Source organism: Impatiens glandulifera, chromosome 3 (assembly GCF_907164915.1).
Source record: "Impatiens glandulifera chromosome 3, dImpGla2.1, whole genome shotgun sequence".
NCBI classification, from domain to species: Eukaryota; Viridiplantae; Streptophyta; class Magnoliopsida; order Ericales; family Balsaminaceae; genus Impatiens; species Impatiens glandulifera.
Window position 1 is genome coordinate 6470683 of NC_061864.1, and position 25196 is coordinate 6495878.

The following is a 25196-nucleotide window of genomic DNA, read 5'->3' on the forward strand; positions in this document are numbered from 1 at the left end:
AATACTCTCCTCAAATAATACATTTCAATGTCAGATTTTTATATAAAAATTCATGTCATCGCTTGATTGGTGTTGTAAAGTTGATTTGATCGGTTGATCAATTTTAGTAATTAGAAAAAAAAAAATTAAATATATAAATATATATATATATATATAACATAAAAAAATTATAATAGATTGAGTAAATTTATTTCTAAATTATAAGATTCTAAATAAAACTTATTAATTAATAAAATAAATAAATTGTTAGTCAAATCAAAACTAAATGGGAAATAAAAAAGCCACATAGTAATATATATATATATATATATATATATATATATATATGTAAAACTTTAAATTTTAAATAAAAATACATTGAACAATGATAATTTATAATCAAATGTAAAAATACAAATATATTGTTGGATATTATGTGTTTGATTTTTATCATTTTAATATGTCAATGAACTGTCTAAACTTAAAACATAAATTAGTGAATTGTACAGATTTCAGTTGGGTTGTTTTATAATTGTTTCAAACTTTGATTGATTGAGTTCGTTTTTCTATATTTTAAGAGCTAGACAATAACACTAGTTTTATTTTTTATTTTTATTCTTTGTGATTTGAGAATTTACATTCATTATCTACAATTTTAAAATAAATGACTAGCTTAAATTCAAAATGTATATTATATTCAAAAGTTTGACACCCATTTTGTAATATATTAAAAAGGTACAAATTAAAAAAAAAATGAACAATTAAACTACTTGAAATTATTTTTTCTCAAAAAATTTATTTCACCCGGTATTATCTCAAACTTAAATTGAGCAAGTTGGCCAAAATTAATTTTCATTTAATTCCTACTGCTAAAATATAATTGAGACTGAGAGTCTCAAAAGACTCCTAAGAAACACAAAATAAAGCAAAAAGTGTAATCAGTTTGGTTTTATTATCAGTTTATTAAAATCTCCAGCCCTCGATCGACAACATTGGTTCAGTATGATTGGTTAAAATTTCAGATATTAATCAATGTGAGTAGTTAAAGAATTAATAAAAAAAACAATGAAATATAAAATAATAAATTCGAATAATAAAAATCAATTTACTAGTATTCCTGTAAGAGAGGAGCGAGTAGCTGACAATGAACAACGGTTTCCTAAGAAGCTAGAGAAATATGTCCAGACTCTTTTCAAAATATTTTAAGGCTGGATTATTTTAAAAATTCAAATTAAATTCATAGCTTCTTAACCGTCACATTATTTATTTCATTAATAAAACACTAAATTATTATTTTATATTTTATTTATATATATCAATACCTTTTAAGTTTTTTTTATCAAAAATAATTATTATCATTTCAAAATTATCACTCATTATTCAGTTTTTCTCTCTCTTGGTTTTAAAAAAACCCATAACCAAACAAGGCATGACTATTTTTTATTTAAGTTTTTTTTTTCATTAAATAAAAAGTGATAAAATTTTAATAAATTGCATAACTTTTCTCACAAATTAATAATTTTTTATAAAAAAATATCCATTTATTTAATCAAATAAAACAAGTTAAACTATTAACCGGACACGGACCTAGAATTCTGTAGTGGAATGGGCTTAAAAAAAATTAAGTTGGATTTAAATAAATAACGAGCAAATTTTAGATAAAACGAGTAAATAAACGTAAGTTTTACCATTTTTTTAATAATTAAACAAACAAAATAATGATTTTATTGATTTTTTTTTTAAATTAAAAGGTATTGTCACATTTTAACCGTAAAAAAGAATGAGAGAGTAATGTCATATTAGGGATATGGATAGGAAACTAATACTATCGTGCTTCTTAAACTCAATAAAATTAAAGTTCCTCACTTTTATTCAATTATAAAAAATAACCACTTTGATAGGACATGCTAAAAAAAACTTGATAGATATCCGCTTCTAAATGAATGTGAACCATAAAACGAGAAGTCCTTTAAGATGGGCTTCAATCCAATCGAGCCCTTATATAATACATCACTACTATTAATAAATAAAAAATGAGTGTATGAAAAAAATCAAACATAATATTGTGTCAAGATTTGAAATATTAAACAAAACATAAATAAAATTAAAAATTATAACTAGACTAAAAGAATAATTTATAATTAAATTTAAAATAGAAATATATGGTAAGTTAACTAAATCGTTGTTTTTATTTAAACCGATACCTCTATTCGATTTAACCGAATGGTGGGCTTGAACAGGTCTATGTTTAAAAATGTTTTAATTATTTGTCTTTTATCTATTTCGATTTTCTCTTACACCCCAAAGACAGACCTAAATGTTAGCCAACCAAAATTTAACCATTTATTTTTTCACTTTTTTTTTTTAATAAATAAATATCTCTATCTTATCTTATTAGTTGTTTAAAGCCATCTCTGGTAGGACCGCATACCAAACTCAGCAAAATGAGAATTTACACTCCTCTAAAAAAAAATTAAAAAAAAACGCATAATTTATTGTTCATTAATTTTTTTTTATAAATTTTCAAATAAACATTGAAATATATAAACTCTTTAATTTAAATATTAAACTTGTTTATAAAAATTATTTAAAATATTTGGTCTTTTAATTTTAAGATAAAAAATTATAATATTTTTTTAAATATATAATTAAATTATTAAATTGTATTATACTTTAATATTTTATCTAATTTATTTTGTATTTTTACATTATATTTTATAATTTAAATTTTAATATAATATGTTTGTTTATGTAAATATATTATTGAATTATTTTGTTGGTATGAATTATTGATATATAATTAATTTGATCTTAATTTTATTAAAGAAATGAGAAAATATTAGAATTAATCATGTAAAGTCGATAAATATATAGATAATATTAATAAGGTTAAAAAGTTAGTGTAGAAAAAAGAAATATTTTAAAAATATTTTTTTAGTTTGGAAATGAGTTTTAAAATGTTAGATGAATTAATATTTGAAATGACATTTCCTATCTTTTGAGATTTAAACATGAGTTAAAAATAATCTAAAACACTTGTGCAAGCTAAACTGTACTACCATTTTCTTGAATTTTATTTTCATTATTTACATTTTCACAATAAATAACCAGTTCTATACCTCAATTGATTAATAATTTATATATTTTTCCAAAATATTTTCCAATAAATAATTTAAATTAAAGAAAATTAAACTTAAATCAAACCAAAAAACTGATTCATTCCAAATAAATTTCACGTCCCCACCAGGAGAAGAAAAGAACTTGGGCCAAAAATATTTTCACTCAAACTTGGACCAATTTCCAATGTTATACAACAGAGTTATGGGAAATGAACAGAGGAGAAAATGACATAATTGAATTAAAAAATAAAAAAAGTTAGAGGAAAAGAGAATAAAGGGATAAATTTTATTAATTTTTTTTATCCAATAAGATTGCATCATTCTTTCTCCAAAAGACATTAATTCATAATTTAATATTAGATTTTTATTTTTTATTAGGAGAATTTTTTTTACTATAATTCATGTTTTATTCAATTTTTTAAAATTCACATGAAAAAAATTATATCATATTTTAAAAATAAAAAATTATATTAAAAGATATGTTTATATATTACATTAAAAATACATGTTATTATAAAAATAAACATAAAGCTTTTATAAATTATAAAAAATAAATAAATATTTTAATAATGCTATATATTAGTTTTGTTTATTAGTATATAAATGTAATCAACATAAAGATAGAGACACTAATATCATTCCACGGTTAAATACAAATTAATCTAAAAAATTTAGCCGAAACAACGTCCGCTTATAATTGCCATCTTTATTAATAAGTAATATAATATTAAAATAAATCTAAATTATAAGAACCATATAAAATAGTTATAGAAAAGTAATATTAATAATGTGTAGAATTTAAATTTTTGTATATAAAATTTAAGATAAAGCGTATAAAAAATTATAATAACATTATAAAGAATAATAAATTAAAGTAATTGATTTTAATATAAAACTAGTAGTAAATAAACAAATATAAAATTTATGTATTTAAAAATAAAAATTTAATTTTGTTAAGAATAAAAAATATTTATGTAGATATTAATGATAAGTTTAATACAAAATTTAATTTTGATATAAAACTTAAAAATAATATATATAAAAAACATTATAATAATATGTTAGGTCTACAAATTAAGGCATCGGTCTTAGAACAATTTCAGCACCATTTTTTCGGTCCTAGTGTGCACATGGGCCAGTTTATGTTTTTTATTTAATAATTCTTTTTTGTTTCCCTTCTTTTATATTTCTCTCAAACCGAATTCTGTTATTTTTAAAATTGTTGTAACAAGTTTGTAACTGAATACTCTAGGGTAATTCAACCGCTATAAATGTTGATGTCCACCCCACTTTTTGGCCTATGAATGAAAGTTTGTGAAAGTTGTTACTCTAAATTATTCCATCGGTCTTGGACCTCTATCTTGGTCTACTAGATGTATTCTAGTAGTATTATTTTCTCACATTTGGTTCTTCTCTCCTTAACTTCGAATTCTCTTCTCACATTATATCCGCTGCGCTTGAGTATAGAATTTCACGCTCAGTCCTAACTATCAAGAACTCGGAAAGCTAAGTTATTGTTTCAAGCTTAACATATGGGTATCAGAGTTGGTCGATTCTCTGAATGATAGAAACTCGCCAGCAGTTAGTAATGGATGCGCTTAAGGCCCTTATTAAAAATCGGTCACAACAAACAGCTGCGATGCAAACTGCTATAGACTGAAGATTGGATGCGGCTGAAGAACGAATGGCAGCCTCTGAGAGCGGGGCATCTGGAAATATGCAAGAACCCCGCCACAGACCCTACGATGATAATTATTGCCACGGTCCTTCCCCGTTTAGGCCCCAACACCTTGGCCAGAATCGTGACACACACTATGTTCCTCCAACTCGGCTAACCAAGGTCGATTTTCCTCGATTTGATGGGTCGGATGTGGAGGACTAACTAATATCTGTTGAACAATTCTTCAGGGTGGACAAAACTAGGGATACCATGAAACTAGAAATTGCACCCATTCATTTTTATGGCGAAACAAGAATGTGGTATGAATCTTATCTCCAGAATCGCAACCATATGGAGACCTTATCTTGGGACGTGTTCAAGAGAGACCTTATGACGCAATTCAGACCCTCTATACACGACACTCCAATGAGACAACTGATGAATTTGAAACAGGTTGAGTCGGTTCAAGAATATAATCTGCGATACATGTTGATCTCTCCAAAACTCTACAGCATGCAAAAAGAATACGTCATAGATTGCTACTTGTCCGGTCTAAGAGAGGAGATTGCAAACTGCATCAAATTGCGATTTCCCGACTCTCTAAGCGAAGCCATGGCCATGGCTAAGGTCCAAGAAGCAACGTATCGGTCTCTAATGTGCAACGGGCACCTGTACAAGGCTAAAGCACCGTTGTTGCCCAAACCATCCAATATTAACACAGTCTGGCCGAGCACCAATACTAACATCAATAATTCATCATATGGGTCCTCTTCAAGTACAAACCAGGGCCACATTAAACAATTAGACCCGGTCTCAATGAATGAAAAGAGAAAGAAGAGCCTATGCTACACTTGCAATGAAAAATGACAACCAAACCATAGGTGTAAATCAAAGTTATTCATGGTCTCGGCCAATCATCAAGAAGACCAAGAACCCGTTCAAAAACCTGTTTTTGATGATATACATTTGTTGCTCGGGGCAGGGGAAGAACCAGTCATATCCTTACATGCATTGACCGGTTCTAAAACTTTTCAAACTCTACAGATTTTTGGAAAAGTCGAGAACTTGCTGATAGTGATCTTGATCGATACAGGAAGCACCCACAATTTTATCAATAGCAGGATTTTGGAGAAAATAGACCACAAAAACATGGAAACCCAGGTGCAATCGGTTAGAGTGGTTGATGGATTCAATGTTTTATGCTCTAGCATTTGCAAATACTTGAAATGGTCGATGGAAGGCAATGACTATCAAACAGAAATGAAGGTAATTTCCATGGACGGATATGATATTGTGCTGGGCATTAAATTGCTGATTACTTTAGGTCCCTCATCTTGGAACTTCGAAAAACTGACCCTTTCTTATGAGAAGCAAAGCAGAACCACGGTCCTAAAGGGAATTCCTCGGTCGCAGGTCACTCTAATGCATGGCAACCAGCTGGAAAAAACTTTGGAAGAACGTAGTGTTGCTGCCAAAGTGCAAATAAATAGTCAGCATGAAAGCCAAACTGTTTACCTCGCGACAATGATCTTGGAAGATATTCCTGAAGATCTCCAGGAACTATTTGAAGTGTTCAATGCTCTATTCCAGCAACCCGAAGACCGACAACAAGTTAGGAGAATAATTAGAAGCTATGGCTCTTTCGCTGCCCCTGTTATGCTGGTTCGGGAAAAAGACTTGGCTTGAATTTTTGATGACACTATAGAGTATAATCAAAACTTGAAGAAGTTTTATATATTTGCTCCAAGTCTTGGCGACATTGCAGCAACAAAGTTCAGATCTAAACAACGAAAAACTCGACTTTGGGTGCACAGAAATTTCTTACATGGGCGGAATAGCGAGTGACCCGGCAGTGCAAAAGACTACAAGGACCCGACCAGCTCCACTATTGAAACGATTCTGCCGAAAGTTTTTTAAGAAGTCCAGTCCTTTGCTGCGACCCTTGCTGAAGTTCAACCGAAGCAATAGTCTTTCTTGAAGTTTTGAGAATGCGCATTAAAAACTGACTAGTCCACGGTCTTTTTCGTCGAGGGCGACGAACTTTGAAGGGGGAGATAATGTTAGGGTCTACAAATTAAGGTCTCGGTCCTAGAATAATTCCAGCACCCTTTTCTCGGTCTTAGTGTGCACATGGGCTAGATTATATATTTTGTTTAATAATTCTGTTTTGTTTCCATTCTCTTATATTTCTCTCAAACCGAATTCTGTTATTTTGAAGTTGTTGTAACAAGTTTGTAACCGAGTACTCTTGGATAATTCAGCCGCTATAAATGCTGATGCCCACCCCACTTTTTTGGCCTATGAATGAAAGTTTGTGAAAGTTGTTACTCTAAATTATTCTCTCGGTCTTGAACATTTATCTTGGACTAATAGGTGTATTCTAGTAGTATTCTCTTCTCACATTTGGTCTTCTCTCCTTAACCTCGAATTCTCTTCTCACATTATATCCGCTGCGCTTGAGTATAAAATTTCAAACTCGGTCTCAATTATCAATAACCCGATTCTTGATATCAAAAACTCGGAAAACTAAATTATTGTTTCGAGCTTAACATAATATTAAAAATTATATTAAATTAAATATATAGCGTTAAATAAGAATACATAAAAATGATCTAGGTTGTTCTTGAATAGAGACGAGTTGGGCCTGGCCTTTTGGTTCCCAATAGTCCAAACTCCAAACCTTGTTTAATTAAGTTTTTTTTTTTATTTGGGCGCAAATTTAATTATATTTTAAGACCAAATAAATAACAAAGTATATATGAATAGAGTATACCTTATTCATCCTTGATTACTCTAGTTTTATCTTAATAATTAATTTATGTATTAATTAGGTTATTCATAACATTTGAAACAAATTGTGTAATTATTGTGAATTGCTATACCATTTATAATCAAATTTATTTGAGTATTTATAACTTGTGCAATACCAACTTATTTTTTGTCCATTGAAAATGTTATTTAAAAAAAAAATTATTATAATTTTTTTTTTTTTGATAAAAAATAAGTTATTTAAATTTCAGTTGATTAAATTATTATAATATATTTGATAAAAGTAAAGTTAAAATATTTTAATTAATAAACAAATGTTACATATATTTAAAGTAATAATAAAAATTGTGAATTATTATTTTACATTTGATTTGTGATAATGGCCATGGACATTGATTTGGCATTTTTCACCCACTCCTATGAGCCCTCATGAACTTGGAGTGACAGCAGCAGCCGCAGCAGCGATAAATGGGCACCAGTTTTGGTGCATTATATGCAATACGTAGAGAGGTACAAAATGATGAAGCAACAGATGAGAAAGTTGGTAGTGTTGGTGATAATGATCGGAGTTGGTTGTATAGCATCGGCAAGGGGGAGCGTAGATTGCAACACGGTGACGGCGTTCATATCAGCATGCTCCACCTTCGTGAGTTATGGGTCCCCTGACCCCATCCCTGGCACCCCATGCTGTCAGGCTGTCGGTAGCATCAACACCCTCGCCACTTCCAGACACGACCGCCAGTCCATCTGCCGTTGCTTGATGGGCCTCATTACTGTTTACAATCCCAACGCCACCGCCATCGCTACCTTGCCCGGTTTCTGCGGCGTTTCTCTAGGCTTCATCATTGCACCCAACACCGACTGCAACTAGTAAGTAATATTTAACTACCTTCTTTCCTTTTCAATATATACCATTTCATTTTTATATAACTTTACTTCTTCTCTTCAACCGCAGCGTTCAGACATAGATATATGGTCGTGTGGTGAAGGAAGAAACAGAATCAAACTCAAATACCTGTACCATCATCGGCAGCACCACTAGTTTATCTTATTGTATACTAATAATAATTTAAGACGATGGACCTTTCTCCCATCCCATCCCATCTTCAGTTATAATTAACCCATAAATAATCTTTAGCTATATTTAATCATGCATGCAAGCAAGCAAGCAAGCCAGACTTATTTTAATTTTATTAAACAAAAATCAAACCATAACACTTCAACAGTACTACTGGTTATATTTATACACACAAAACAAAGCACGGAAAAACAAAGCACGGCAAAACAAAAACCAAAAGCAACAAAGTCAGCATTCATTCGAAAAGACTCGAACTAATACTATAATAACTGATCGTATTCACACAACACTGAATCCACACACAACCAAGATGAGGACGGCGAAACTCAACTCCATCAATTCCGGCTCCCATAGTCATAACCATAGCCATTGCCATAGCCATATCCAGAACCATTCCTGATTATTGTTGCAGCAGCAGAAGCAGCGCTAGCTGTTTTGTTGTTTGCTTCGTATGACATCATCTCAAGCCTGTTCTCCAATCTGCCTGATCCCGGATAAGCTCTGCTACTGAAATTCTCTTGTAGAGAGGACTCTTTCTCCGAAACAGAGTCTGTCTCCCAGTAACCCTGATTCTGATTCTGAACAACATACCTCTTCCCTGGACTCGGTTTTTCAAATTGGCTGCTTCTTTGCCTCGGAGCACTCTGGGATCTCACTTTTGCACGCGAGGATTCTGTGTACGACATGTAATTCGGGTGGACCATGCAGTACTCGCTAAACACACTTCTCGAACATTCACTTCTTGCCGGAGTAAATGGCCCGCCTTTTCGACTCCCACTGCTGCCCGGTCTAGATGAAGCTGAATACGGTTCTGGGCTCTCGGAAACCAGTCCCCCAGCTGCTGCTGCTTCATCCTTTTCATTTGGAAGTTTAATGGAGTTTGTCTTCTGATAGTGTCTAGATGAAGAGTGGTAATTCCATTGACTCGTTTCTTGTGGAGCTTGGAAGGTTCTAGTGCCGTTGTTGTTCAAGTGAGGTCTCCAAGTGTCCACTTCAAGGATCTTGTCGCTCTTCTCCTCCTCGGTTCGACCGGTTAGAGACGAGACGTCTCTGTTTTTGTTCCATGTACACTCTTGCATCCATCGGTCCAACCAATTTGAACTTAAATTTGTTCTTTCTGAGTCAGTCATGTCCTTCATGTTTGCTTTTGATTGACTTCTAGGCTTTTGGGAACGGTAAGAACCCTTGTTGATGGGAGGATGCGTGTAGTGCGACGTCACCTGAGCCCTATTTGCACAGGCTAAGGCCTGAATTCGAGCCATGGCTTGCATGCGCCGAAGCATGTCTGCACTTTGCTTTCTTACAATGTGACCTCTAACCAATGCTTGCAGCTTAACCAATCCTTTTAGTGCCCTAAGAGCTCTCCTGGCCTTCAATTTTTATTTTTATTTTTTTCAAATAATTCAAAAACAGCAGCAACAACAATAATCAATTATCAATGTCAAAATGCAAATATGCTGAAGAACTTCAAGACAAATTGTACAAGCAGATATCTGTTAGGGGTTCAAACCCCAGATTTTAGTTGGTTGACCCATTCTGAAACACTTTTTGGATCTGGATCTGAATCCAAACGAGAAATCCTAAATAAATTTCTTTGGAAACACTTTATCCTATCAAGATGTGAATCTATATGAGATCACGTCCAAAAATAGAAGATTCAGAAATTTATTACGGTTTCTTACCTGGTGAATCCAAATGGATTCAGATCCAGAAAGTGTGTCCAAATGGATGAATTAAGTAAATAATACAAAGGGGGATGCATTGCATGCTTTTTAACTAAGTAGGCTAGACTTCATTTCCAAACACCACTTCTATCATTTTTCTCATCCATATGTGGATCCAGACGGAATTATGTTTAGAAACAGGGTGTATCTATGTTTAATGTCACCCAGATTCAACAATTAATTGTCGGTTCCGAATCTGGATCCAAATTCGTTCATATAAGTGTTTAAAAACTAAATCAAAGATGGCATTTCTTCATTTTCCTTCAAAGTTGCAGTTTCTAGAAAAGAGAAGAGAGTTTATCAAGAATTCACTGATCAAGAATAGGTAGAGTGATTAACCCTCCATAGATATTGACATGCCACTAACTAATAGATTTAGACAAACTCAAGCCAATTCAATTTCATGATGACATGATGTGTGGTAGGTAGCTTCTATGAAAGAAAAATTGCAAACACCAGTCAAATTTGTTTCCTTTTTCAGAGACTTATAGGGCACTCTGAATTATGCCTTTGAAAAGCTTATTTTCACCTTTTTGGTAATAAAATGAGTGCCTCTTTATGATATACTAGCTGTACCATCTACAAGAATCGAGACTTCCCAAACAATGTATTAATTTTTTTTATCAAATTTGCAACTTGGTTTGTCGAAATTAAGCTGTGAAAATGGAAATCAACTCCTTAAACTTGTAGTAAGGAACACGATGCGGCTTCAAAAGCAGCAGACTACAAATTGTTCAAATTAGGGCTTTTGAAGCTTTGCATCTCTTGACAAACTAAGGTTTTCAAGATGATAAAAATGAGACGCAGAGCCTAGAAATTAAGTGAGCAAAAAGGTAGGTTAATTTGACTCAAAAGGACCTTTTATTAACCTAAATTTGAGATGGAATTACTGCTGAATTGAACATTGACTCACCAGATAAGTTCGAAATGCGGATTGAATCTTGATAGCAGCCCATTCTCTCCTACGGTCAAAACCTCTGGCATGCGCAATCGCCGCCAATCGATTCCCTACTCCACTACCACCGCCGCCGCCGCCGCCTCCACTCGTGAGCCTCACGACCTCAGCCGCAGCCTGCGCCGCCGCGAGAGCAGCCTCCGCAACAGCCGCCGTGGCCGCTGCCACCGCTATGGCGTGCTTGTTGGCGTCCATTGGTTCTGGATACGGAATCCGATACAAATCTTCGTCATTCCCGTCAGAGGATCTGCAATTGGACCGATCCTTCTTATCCTTGGACTTGCTAACTCCAAAAACTGCACGGAACCACCTCGAAGTCTTACCCATACTGTCATTGCCGAACGATTGACGAAATAGAAGATACGTTGCAATTGGCAGGTTTTGTCGGCAATTCCATTCTATAAAACCACCTCAAAAGCTCAATGTTTGACTCCAAATTGAACAAGAAATGGAAATCTCATACAAATATACACGCACAAACACACACTAATCTCTCTCTTTCCCTCTCTCTCTTTCTCTGAAGATTTGTATGGAAGGAAGGTGGAGGTAGTTGGAGATAGATAGATATTATAAGCTCAAGAGAGAGTGATATGACAATAAATAATAATTATTATAAATAAAAATAAAAAATTGCATTTTTTATTATTTATACACACCACCCAATTTCTTTTTCTTTACTATACACCAAGTCACTCTATCAATGAGAAAGACAAAATAATGAAATGTTTTGTACCTAAGATAAATAATTACATCAAACTAATATTTGTTTTTTTTTTACTATAATATTTATTTTTGTATAAGAACAGAACATAACACATTGCAATTCTATTCATTTATAATTAGTTACTTACAATCAATAATTTAACATTTAATATATGATTATATTGCCCAAACAAACTATTATTATAGTAAAAAAAACTTTCATCTACCGGTACACTATTGGAATGGTCCCTATCCGTTTGAATACATCGGGCCTATCTTGTACTTAGATTATGATGTGAGCAAGTATATTTTAATTTATAAATAGTGTGATTGACAATAACTTAACTTTAAAATGTAAAAAACAAAAATTAAAATATTGCAAATTATGCTAGTGTCGGTCATTTATATTTTTCGCCATTAAAAAGTTAATGTCTATGTATATTGATGGCAGCTCAGAACTTTTGATAAAATGGACCTTATTTTTTTTAGCTGTAAAAATATATATGGAGAATAAATTAATTTCTCTATTAATTATAAAGGAGTGTGAAAGTGAGGGAATGAAATTAAATTGAAGAATACAGATATATATAATATTAGTGGACCCTAGTTATAATTTAGCTATTCATTAGAGATCCTCCTCACTCTTAAGCATGCTGATTATAATTTAATCAAGGGAATAATAAATTAATAATACTCTTTCATACCCCAAAATTAAAGGAGAAAGTGCTTTTGCCTTTGGATTTAGAGCTAGTTTGATTTTATTTTTTTACTCAAAACTTGTTTATCATATCATACTTTTTTTCAACTATCCAAATATTTATCTTTGAATCAAAATATGTTTACATTATTTTTGTAAAATTTTAATTTTAATTTCAAATACAAAATATTCTTATAATAATTAATTCAAATAATATATTTTTTTTAGAACAATATAGTTTTTAAAATTCAACAAAATTTTCTACTGGCCCAAATCAAACCAACTCTTAAAACTCGAATGGTTGAATTTTTTAAACATTTTACAAAAATAAATAAATAAAAATTAAGATTATATTTTATTTGAACCATTTAATTAATAAAAAATAGAGAAATTATTAGGTGAGGGAATTTGGTGAGGAATGACTTGGCATTCTGAAAAAATCAAATAATTTTTCTCTCACTTTTACATTTTCTAAATGAAATGTGATGCCAAGTCATTCTCTCACCAAATTCCCTCTCTCTATCACTCCTCTAAAAAATACTATATATATTTATTTACTTTATTTTTTTAACGAATTTTAAATAAAAAATATTATTATAATTTAAATAATTAAAAACTAAAAAAATATTTTCATTGTTTTATTATTGATCTCTAAAAATAATGTATAAAAATCTTAAAGAACATACTATTAAACAAGTTTATAGTCTATCTAGGAGTTAAACGAGTCAGAACCAAGTAAAACAGTTTCATGCTTGAACTCGACTCATTTAACCTATATTCGAGTTCGGATTAAACTTTTATATTAGAGCTTGAATTCGGCTTGTGTATTTAGTTGGGCTCATAAACGGTTCGAGCTATACTAAGAATTGTTTTGAGCTTGTTAAAAGATCATTTACAACTTTGAAGAATGATTCACTTTAAATGAATAGTTTTATCTTTATTTGGTGTTATTAAATACAATTTATTAATAAATATATAATGAGGTTTTAAACAAATATGTTTGCGAGATGTTGAGTCGAATATCTAGAAGATCTAACTTGACTACTTTAAATTTTTAAACTTTTAAACGAGCTCGAGTTCGGCTCGTTAAGACTAATGAACGAGCTCAAACGAGCTTTTTATCGAACTCGATTCAAATATCTCGTGAAAACATCTTTTCAAATTTAAGTATTTTAAGGATTTTAATAGATTTTGACAACAAAAATACTATCTAATAAAAAAAAAATATTTAAAATTTGTTTAAGATAAATATTTTTAATTTAATAAAATGTTGATATTTTGGTATATTAATTAATATATTGATGTAATGATTATAATGATATTGGTGTGAGGGAAATTATAAAAAAAATCAAATAATTTAAAATATATTAATAAAATTAATCATGATAAACGAGTTCTTTTAAGGAATAAAATTTAATTAGCATTTTAGTTTATCTTTTAAGAAAAAAAAACTAACATCAATGATTCTAAAGCAAAACCAAACTATGTAATGTCAAATTTAATTGAAAGTCACATTAAAGTGATAGATCCTTTCAATATATTAATGTGGTTAGCCACTTCCAATTTAATCAAAATACAAAGAAAAATAATTTACTTATTTTGGACAAAATTATAAACCATATTTTCATTTCATTATTCTATTTTGTTGTTTATAAAATAAAAACACTTACATTGTAGTATTAGTATAAGCATTTAAACAAACATATTAAAAAATTATATGTTAATATTGAGATTTTGTAGTTGATAAGTAATTATGAGGAGAATCTTGTGGAGTTGAATACTTTATCCTGAAACAGTAATTAAGATTTAAGTATTCAATAATTAATTAATAAGTACTATAGATATATAGTCTTTGCACTTTACAGTTAAGATGCAAGTAGTCCAATCATAAACAGTTACTTAATCATGAATTTTTCCTATAATTAAAATCAACTATTAATCATTAATCACTATGTACATCAAAAGTCCCATAATTACATCAATCGTGGTGCAATCTATGATAATATTGGCCATAATTTGTCATGCATCATGATACAAATTTAATTCTTCAATTAAAATCAACATTTAATTGAAAACACATGAGCCAACTGTTCTTCTTCCTTTCGGCTTTCAATCATACCAGCAATTGAACATCACTGATCACTTCAACATAATTATTAATCATATTACTTTTTATGCATAAACATCTCATTCGGTTTCAATGTAAACTTATATTGGACATGTTTAAAAATATTTTTAATTATAGTGAAGTTGAATTTGAATGAACTAATACTATTAAATTTGTTATTATATACATAGTCAAAGAAATTAAAATATTATTTAATATAAATTACTACCCTAATAAAATTTTAAAAAATAAAAAAAAAATGAAATTTAATTTTGTCCAAACTCAAATCCAACTAAGAAGCTAAGATTTTTCATATTCCTTTAATAATCAATTTAATAAAATTATGAATTAAATATTATTTTTTTTTTCTACTTGTTTTTAGATATGTTTTTATTATAAATTAATAAATAAATAAAAAATCTAAACTGAATCTCTAATTGAGGTTGTATATTAAGCTAGTTGGTGGTGAGACAATCATGTCCGTCCAAGGTGTGCTCAACAGTAAAAAATAATTGAGCCTAATAGAGCCTGTTCACACGTGCCTATATCGGGCCGGGACGGTGGGCCAATTAATGGGCTTAGAGGGCAACTTCAAATAATTACTCCTGCTTATAGTTCTTCTATTATTTTGTTAAATTATCATTATTTTTTTCTTTTATTCCTGTTTTTCATTATCTTGTTTTTTTTCTTATTCGGATTTGTGATTGATGGCTTAATTATGTTGTTGAGACCTTGAAAAAAAAACATATTTAGGTAAAAATGTAAAATTATTACTTATATAATTTATAAATAAAAATTTAAATATAATCCAACCTTAGTTCAGTTGGTAGTCACTGAATTGAATCCGGTAAGTCGGATAAATCTTTTTTTTTTTAATAATTGTATTTATAAAAATATTATTATTTTTCTTTTTTAATTTATTTTTAAGCTTTTATAGGTGGTGACATGGTGTACTACAATTTGTGACGTGGATCACTAGTTTTGAGCCCAATCTACCATTAGTTAGTACAATGTCAGCCTGTTTTTTCATTTATAGCACAATAACACACTATCCTCAAACAACAATATTAGATTGTATTTATTTTTTTTAACACGAATGGTATGATTTTTGTAAGGTAAAATCTTTTATTCTTTATTTTAGTTTTTTAATATTGTTTTATTTAGATACATAACAAATATATATATATGGCTAAAATAAGAAAATGTGTTACTTATGTTCAATATAATTTTAAATTATTAAAAATGTGATAATTACACCATTCAAATTAAGTTTGAACTTATTTAATAAAAATGAATCTTAAATATTAATTGTATCAAATGTAAACTATTAACTATAAAAATAATTTGAGTCAATATAAAATAATCAATCTTTTAAACATGAATATTATGATTGAATTGACATAGTAAATATATGGGTGCAAATTATTAGGTTAGTTTATTTGATCTTATTAGTTCTATTTTATTTGTTAAACATTTCTACATGTATGATAATTAATATTTAAGTTAAGCCGTTAAGATAGTGTGACAAGAATGGTTTTTAAAGAAAAGTTATTAAATTTGATTTATAATTCAAATATTTTAAATTGAAATGAGAGACAACTAAGTTATTTCAATCACTATTTTTTAGTGTAAATGATATATATATATATATATATATATATATATATATATATATATATATATATATATATATATATATATATATATATATATAATGCTGCTTAATTTTTAAAGTGTTCAGATTGTCGGGGTCGAGAGCTGTGGTTAATTTGGATATATATGTGAGAGTAAATAGATACTTGGGTCGGATTGTGGGTTGACCAGCTCATAAACTTAAAACGGTTAAAAATAACATTAAGAATGCTATAGGTATGGTTCAAACTTGCAACCTAGCAAAACAAGTAAACCTTTTAACTAACTAGGCTAATAACACTTTATATTTTAAATTCAACATCAAACGTGATGAACGCGGAACATTTTAACAATATAAGTTCAACTTTTTAACTAACTAATCTATATATATAATGATACTTAATTTTTAAAGTGTTCGGATTGTCGAGTCGAGAGCTGTGATTAATTTGAATATATATATGTGAGAGTAATAAATATTTGAGTCGGATTGTGGGTTGACCCGTCCATAAATATTTTTACCGTAATAATTTTTTTCATGATTTTTTATAATATTACTCGTGCAAATGCACGAGATACATACTAGTTCTTAATAGTTTCAACTTATTTTTTTATATTTTAATTATTATTCACATTAAATGCTCAGGTACTTTTGTTTTTATTTATACACATATTCACTAGAATTAGTCTAACATTGTTTTTAATTAATTAAGACTTAAAATCATAATCAAACTAGCCCATCATCTTGTTTTTATAAATTTTTGAAGAATTGGGTTGTTTCTCATATACATCATGTAAACATGGACTAGCTTGTGTATTAATTGATTATTCAACAATTTTTAACCTAATCTTCCTCTAGACGACCAGTAGATTTAAATGTAGGCTAATTAAATGCGCATTATTCTATCATTTCAATTTTTTAAGGGATATTTATAACCTATTAATATTAACACATTAAAAATATTTTAATTTAAAGAGGTCATGTTAACCACCCAAAAATTTACATGCTGTTTTTCTGTCTAATTTTTTTACTAAGGTTATAAGTTAATTATATATATATTTGGCATTTTTAAATTTATTTGTTGAAAACGACCATATAAAAGGAGAAGTTTGAAAAATCTTTGTTAGGTTTTTAGTCTAATCAAAAGTGCTGCAATTGAAAAGTCAACATTTCCCATTAATTAATTAATTAATTAATTAATAAATGGAGTGGGTTCCCTTTGTTTGTGTATACTTTTATGATCCACTAGTATATAAATTATTAATAATTAATTTGTATTTATAAATGATTTAGTGATGAGTTATATATATATGTATTGAAAGTCCACCAGTTAGTTTGAGTCTGCGCGGTCAAAGTAGAAAATCTTAGTGTAAAGAAAAAAGAAAGAAAGAAGCATGGAATCTAAAGACCCAAATATTTTGTATAATAATAATCATAATATATAATGAAATTGAGAGGAAAGTCGACAAAAGCCATCCTTTTCATGGACGAGCAAATATCATTTAAACAAAGACCGTCAACTCCTTTATAATAATAATAATAATATCTCTGTGTTTCTTCATCCACCCATCTTCTTCTTCTGCTGCTGCGAAACACCTCTTTAAAGGTTAGAGTTTACTTATAATTATCAATTGTTTTTACCAATATTATTAATAATATATTTCTGTTAAATGAAATCATGATTTGACGATGATACGATGGATTTGGCAATATTAAATCATATCAATATTTATGATCTTTGCATGGCTAATAAAAGATTCTATATCCAAATATATAATATCTTCTGTTAATTTCATGAGTATTTGATCTCTCAGATTCATCGATTACTTACGGAGAAATTATTAAGGTTCTGACTAGGGATCTAATTAAGTAATTAGTAAGGTAGTGAATGATGAGGAATGGTGGTGGTGGGCCTTCTAATGCTAATGGTATCCCTCCCGGTGTTTTGGAGAAGATGATGGAGCTTTGCCCTGAATATGGAGATCTTGATTACGATGAACTCTTAGAGCATCAGGTAAGTGTTTTTCTGTATGTTGAAATTTGAATGAATGGCTATGATAATGAATGAATGAATGGATGGAACAGGAAAGTGTGTACCAATCACTGAAAGGAATTGAGAGCAGCAGCAGCACAAAATTAAACAAAAACGATGAATTGATTGATTCACAACTAGCTTTGGATGAAGCTTTAGCTATAGCATTGCAGGATATGGAGAATCAACTTGAACATTTTAGTCTATATTCTTCTTCTTCTACTGGTAAACCCTAGCTAATTAAATCCCATAAATAAATATTAATTAACATCACTCTCAATTTTATCTAATAAATAATTCTTCAGAACATGAAAATGGCCCTTCACAAGAACCAAATAACCATGTCCACCACCACCACCACCACCACCCAGAAGAAGAAGAACAACAAACGGCTGCCACTGTTGTAATTCAGAACAGCTAGCCCTTAGAATTGATTTTGTTTATATATGCATATTATTAAGTCAAAATTAATTTCTGTTGTGAATACACAGGGTGCAGATCATGTCGGTGAAGATGGTATTGATCCAGATAACATGAGTTATGAGGTAATAATAATAATAATAATAATATTATAAGAAAGAATGAATTGAATTGAATTGAATTTTGGTTGTTGTTTTTGTTAGGAACTGCAATCACTTGGGGAAGCTGTAGGTACAGAGAACAGAGGACTATCAAAAAAGGCCATATCCAAACTCAAAACAACCAAGTTTGGCAGCTCCTCCTCTGGTGGTGGCGGACGTTGGTTATTCAAGAAACAAACTAAGGAAAAGGAAGAAGAAGAAAAAGAAAAAGAGTAAACACATTAACAATAATCGACAATCCTCCTGTTTTTTTTTTTTATTTTTATTTTGGGACATTAATTAATTATGATGTTTTTGTTAAACAGTTGCCCTATATGTTGCATGGCGTACAAAGAAGGAGAGAAGCTTACAATTTTACCTTGTAAACATTTGTATCATACCCATTGTATCAATACTTGGCTCATGAAAAGAAAGGTACGTATCATACCCCCATTATATATTAAGCCTAGCTTGTATTATATTTATTTGAAGTAACACGAAGGGTATTTTAATTAATTGTACATTAACTGAAAATATTTTTATTTTTTCTAAATCAAAATGCAGAACTGCCCTCTTTGTAAGCGGGAGATTCACTAGGAGCAATGCCATCATATTTACCAATAAGACTTTGTAGTCTGGATGACCCAAAATATTTTGTACATGGATCTAACTAGATTTGATTTGTTTTGTTTGTTTTATATTATTATCATTGTAGTCTACTAAAAATAACTCCATGATATATATTTCTTCTCATATAGTGCTTATGTTGATGCTAAACATTTTGTATTATTGAATTCCTTGTTTTTTTTATTAATACACATTCCTAATGACAATGACCATGGAAATTGATGGCATACATATATATCGATAGATAGCTCTCTTAGATTTAAGTTTTATTTATCAAATTATTTATTATTTTTTATTTTTACTCACTCCTCTCCGTTTTAAATATGATTATGAGAAAAAGAAAGACAAGTTAATTAATGATCATAATAACCAATTTGGAGTCGCGCTCTTACGGGTTATTTATAAACCTAAAATACAAAAGGCCCATAGTATATAGAGGCCCAAATTACTACTCTACTCTAAAGACTCTAAAGGAGCCTACAAAAATTAAGGCTCAATGCTATCCCACACTCCACAGTCGTCACCTAATTTAAACACGGAAGCCCACGTCGGAAATAAAAATGGGTTGTAAATCGGTGATAAATTATCAATTTTGGTCCATTTAAAGTATTTATTCTTATAAATTCGTAAAATCGACAATTTATACAAAATTATTATAATATATTATTATTATTATACAATTGAATATAAAATGATTTAAAATATAAAAATACAAAATCATTTACAAAAATACGAGCATATTTGCCCTCACTCAATATACATTGATCATACATATCCTAAGTTTGAACCATTATAAATACTTTTTGGATGAGTATATAACAAATTCCATTGAACTTTTTTGTAAGTTAGAATTATATAATGTTTTTTTATATAATTTTGTAGATCAGTCAATAAAAATAAATGGATGAAGAATTTTTACCAGATAATTTTATTTTGTGATTTTTAGAAAAAATAATTTTGGCTTTCAAGAAAGGCTTGGTCTTGTTTGTTTTGGATTAATGATGACATTTTAAAATAAATAAAATTACTGATCATTGTATGTCATGATAAATGAATCCAGCTTATAGGTTGTTTTTAAATACTTTATTACTTTTGAATTATTAAAAAATAGGTTATTTAAATAAAACTACATTTAAATGGATAAATATATAATAAAAAATATTTTTTTAAAAAATAAAATATATTTTTATTTTGATATTTTAGTTGATGATTTAAGTATAATAATAAATGAAAGGATGTAGTATTAGTATTGGATGTTGATCCATTTGAGATAGAAACTAAAATAACCCAAACCATATACTTACCTCACTTGAAAAATAAACACGGTCATACAAAAAAATGTTGATTTCAACCTAATCAAGTTATAAGATTTACGGTCTAACATTATACATTTCCTTAGGAAAAAAGCTCACTTAAATGAATGTACTTGTACAACTAGCTCACTTAAATGTATGTACTAATAAAAAGTCATTTAAACGTACATACTATAAAAAATTGGCTCATTTAGTCTCTTTTAAACTATGGTTAACTTTTATTTTTAAATTTATATAATTATTAATTAAATATTAATATATTTTTTCTCTCTTTCCTTTTCATTTATTATTTCATTTATTACTAATAAATGAATCTTTATTTTTATTTTTATTTATAATTTTTTATTATTTTTATATGTGTATTTATGATTAATTATTTTAATTTTATTTTATATATATATATATATAAGTATTCATCATTAATTATTTTAACTCTATATTTATTCTTTTTTTTATATATATTTTTTACATTCACATTAATTATTTTAAAATTGTTTGATCCCAATAATTGAATATAACAATGAAAATTCTTTCAACAATAAAAATCCTTCAAACACAAAAATAAATTAATTAATAACTAAGAATTGAATAATAATAAAAACTCATTCATCAAACACTAAAAGACTAAAAGAGTAATAACCAAATATTAGACAAAACAATTCATTTACTACTAATATAAGTCGTGAATAAAAATTAAATAAAAAATTATTAATTTTATTTTTATTTATATTAAACTAAATAAGAAAAAACTCTTTTTCATTTTTATTATATTAAAATAAATAAGAAAAAAATCATTCATAAAAATATTACAGTAAAACATAAAATTCATAAATAAATTATTAAATTTTTTTAAAAAAAAATGAGAATTTAAGAAATATGAGAAATAAAAACTAATAAAAAAAATGAAATATAAAAGAGAAATTAATATTAAAATAATAAAAAATTTAAGAATAAAATAAATTATCTAATTTAATTAATGAAAAAGAAAGAGAGAGAAAATATATTAATAATTAATTAATAAATATATAAATTTAAAAATAAAAGTTAACCATGGTTATTAAAAGAGGCTAAATGAGCCAATTTTTGATAGTACATATGTTTAAATGATTTTTTATTAGTACCTACGTCTAAGTGAGCTAGTTGTACAAGTATATACGTTTAAGTGAGCTTTTTTTTCTCATTTTCTTAAGTGTTCTTAATTAGACTTAGTCAAACATGCATTTTCTTTCTCAATTATTATTGTTACTTTTGTTTTTTTAATAAATTTATGTGTTATTAAAAGATCATCTGAATAAGCCACAAAAATATATACTGAAAATCAAAATTGAATTCAATCATCTCAAACTATTAAGTTCAATACAATACAAATACACTAGAGTCAGCTCATTTTATTTTATTTTATTTTATTTTGGTATGAAAGTGAAGTAACATATGTATGATACATTGAAAAGTTAAAAAATGACATATTTGAAATGGTTTTAGAGTTGGAGTAAAGGGACATGCAAAGAGACACTTAAGAATGATGGACCACAGAAATCAAAGTAAGTAAAAATATCAGAATTCGTGATAGATAGTTAAGAAACTCCTAACCATCAATATTTATAATATGGGGGACCATTTTCATATTTTCTTCATCACTCAAAAAAAATAAAAATATAATTATTTGCCAGAAACATTTATGACAAATTGACTATACAGCCTCCCATCACTCACTCTGTTTAATTTATTTAATGTGCATTTAGTTTCTCTGTTTTTTCTTTCTAATTTCTTGCATTTTGTTTTTCTAAGTCTTTCAAAAGAAAATAATAGATCTCAACAACAATATTATTGTAGATGTATGAAAAAAAATTATGTATTAGGTTGGAGTTGGAGTGATAACAATATTCACCCATAGAAAATACTTAGATTTATTTTATGTATTATTCTTAACATTGCAATATAATTGATGAATTTCAATTTAAAAATTTTGAATACTGAGACAAATATTGTTTTTTCCAAACGAACATAATTATATCGTTTTCCTATTTTAGGACATTTTTAATGAAATGAAAAATATAAATTACATATGAGTCTTAAATTTTTAAATAAAGTTATTTTTACTTTAGCTATTAATTTATACAAGACAATATTTCATTCATGGAAGCTAAGTTTTTATTTAAATGAAAATTCTAATAAGCCCCAAATTATGTAACTCAAAAAAAAAAATTTGTGCCCAACAAACATCTTGGGATGCAGCTTGCTATTTTTTTTTACCTTTGTCTATAGTCGGAAAAATAATTATAATAATCTCTCAAATCTGATTCTTTGTATATATATGTCACGAGTCTTTTGTATTAGTTATGACTTTGGATAATTTTCAATACAAGTTTTCACATTTAAATTGGTAAAACTTAATTTTCAAATGTCCACTAGTTCCTTTTATCTTTCATATTTCACTAAAGTCGACTAATTAAGAAGACATCGGCAAATTAGGGAATGATAATTAATGAAGAGGATTTTTTTAAATATTCTTGGCTATTTTATAAGAGGTTAAAAATACAATAAGAATTAAGAAGATGATGAGAGTGATTTCAACACAACAATACAAGTATGATAGTAAAGAAAAAAAAGAAAAAACATAAACCCATTGCCTAACCGATTATTAAACCTAGAAAATATAACTATCATAATCTCCCCCAACAATAATGAACAAGTTTAAATTAAATAAAAAAAAAAACATTTGAGCAATCCTAGACTTAAACCACTCTTTTCAGATAAAGATTTTAAACTAATTATTTGTTTTGGAGGATTCTATTTTTTTTTTCGTATTTTTTCATATTGTCAATCAAATAATTATATGAATGGTATGTAGTTTTTGACATATTGTCAATCAAATCAATTATATGTATGTGACAAATATGTTATTGTCTTTTATAGTTTTGATGGAATAATAAATATTGTGTAAATTGTGAAGTATGTTTTCATTTACTTGAGGCGTGATCTGCAATGCTAAGACTTTTTTTTAAATATTTTTATTGAGTAATGTGTGATAAAATTTTACAATCCATGAGATGTTGAGAAAAAAAATGTATCTTCATCTTGAGGGAATATTTCATGTTTTTAACGTTTTTATATATATAGTAGCATCTCATTAATTAATTTATTCACTACATCTTTGTAAAAAATATTTTGGACATGTGGATGGTATGCTATATTTCATTCACCGAAATAACCTAATTTATTAAGTTCATCATCATTTGAAACATCTAAAATATACACAATTAAGAACAAGTTAATAGGAGTTTTGTATGGTCAATTTTTTAACTTTAATATCAATTGAAAAAGTTGTTCTATCTCTGGTAGGTGATATATTCCATCTTTTGGAAAAGCTCAAGGATAGTTTTGTAATTTTGTCGGTCTATTAATTTGGTTATTTTTCATTGGTTTCAGTACTTGTCTTTTTGTTATTTTGTTGCTTTCATTTATATTGATTGTTTTTCTTAAACTTTCTCATTGTCACCCACTCTTTTATAATGATTATTTTTAAGAGTCAAAAATAAAAAAATTCTTCATTTTCATAAAATTGTAATCCATTACAAGAGAATTATTGAGTATATCAATTTTAGATTGAAGTTTCAACTATTCTTTTATCTTGATTTGCTAAGTTGACCTCTTTCATGTGATTTCATTATTATTATTATTATTATTATTATTATTTTAAAGAAGAAGATGATTTCTATTTCTTTTACCAAGAAAAAAAAAATAGTAAATAAAACTATCTAACCTAACAATAATGAAGTTGTCCATTAGTGTTAATAATATTAGATAAGATTAGGGTTTGTTAACATGTCATTTTATTAGTCAATTAATAATATTAAAAAACCAGTGGTCGCATACATTAATAATTTATGAACCTCCATAAAATATTTACTTAATTTAATGGTTTAAGACGAGCTTAGAACCCAAAGAGAGATAAAGAGGTGTTTAATTTTTTTGTTATAATATATAGGATTATGAATTATTGTATTAATTAAATATAATTTTAATTAAACATTGAAGGACATTGCCACGTACATTAATTTGTTAATGGCCTAAGGATCCTATTATTTAGATTTGTTGCTTAGGTCTCCATCCAAAATAGTTATGCAATTAAAATAATTAATAACGAAATTTAAAAGATATCAATAAAAAGAGATTACAAGACAAAAGTGACATTCACTAATTAATGAAAAAAATATCATTACCAATCTCTTATTTAAAATATA

The 25196-nt window shown here is 28.2% G+C and overlaps 3 protein-coding genes across 4 annotated transcripts; 2 read left to right on the plus strand and 1 right to left on the minus strand.

Moving 5' to 3' along the window:
* Window positions 1-8044: 8044 nt before the first annotated feature.
* Window positions 8045-8398, plus strand: LOC124929596 (putative non-specific lipid-transfer protein 14). Its single transcript, XM_047470001.1, has one exon. The coding sequence runs from the start codon at window positions 8045-8047 to the stop codon at window positions 8396-8398; it is 354 nt and encodes a 117-aa protein (XP_047325957.1).
* A 293-nt stretch (window positions 8399-8691) lies between these two features.
* Window positions 8692-11831, minus strand: LOC124929236 (protein IQ-DOMAIN 23-like). The gene is made up of 2 exons (XM_047469538.1): window positions 11243-11831; window positions 8692-9975 (listed from the first exon to the last, which is right to left on the minus strand). The coding sequence occupies exons 1-2, from the start codon at window positions 11609-11611 to the stop codon at window positions 8941-8943; spliced, it is 1404 nt and encodes a 467-aa protein (XP_047325494.1). The 5' UTR covers window positions 11612-11831; the 3' UTR covers window positions 8692-8940.
* Window positions 11832-17983: 6152 nt separating this feature from the next.
* Window positions 17984-19932, plus strand: LOC124932902 (E3 ubiquitin-protein ligase BIG BROTHER-like). Of its 2 annotated transcripts, XM_047473611.1 has the most exons (8): window positions 17984-18026; window positions 18235-18434; window positions 18506-18677; window positions 18758-18855; window positions 18944-18997; window positions 19076-19245; window positions 19339-19447; window positions 19577-19932. In XM_047473611.1, the coding sequence occupies exons 2-8, from the start codon at window positions 18309-18311 to the stop codon at window positions 19607-19609; spliced, it is 762 nt and encodes a 253-aa protein (XP_047329567.1). In that variant the 5' UTR covers window positions 17984-18026; window positions 18235-18308; the 3' UTR covers window positions 19610-19932. The 2 variants fall into 2 exon arrangements, with proteins under 2 accessions (XP_047329567.1, XP_047329566.1); XM_047473610.1 differs by lacking the exon at window positions 17984-18026 and having other exon boundaries at window positions 18083-18434.
* The last annotated feature ends 5264 nt before the right edge of the window (window positions 19933-25196 follow it).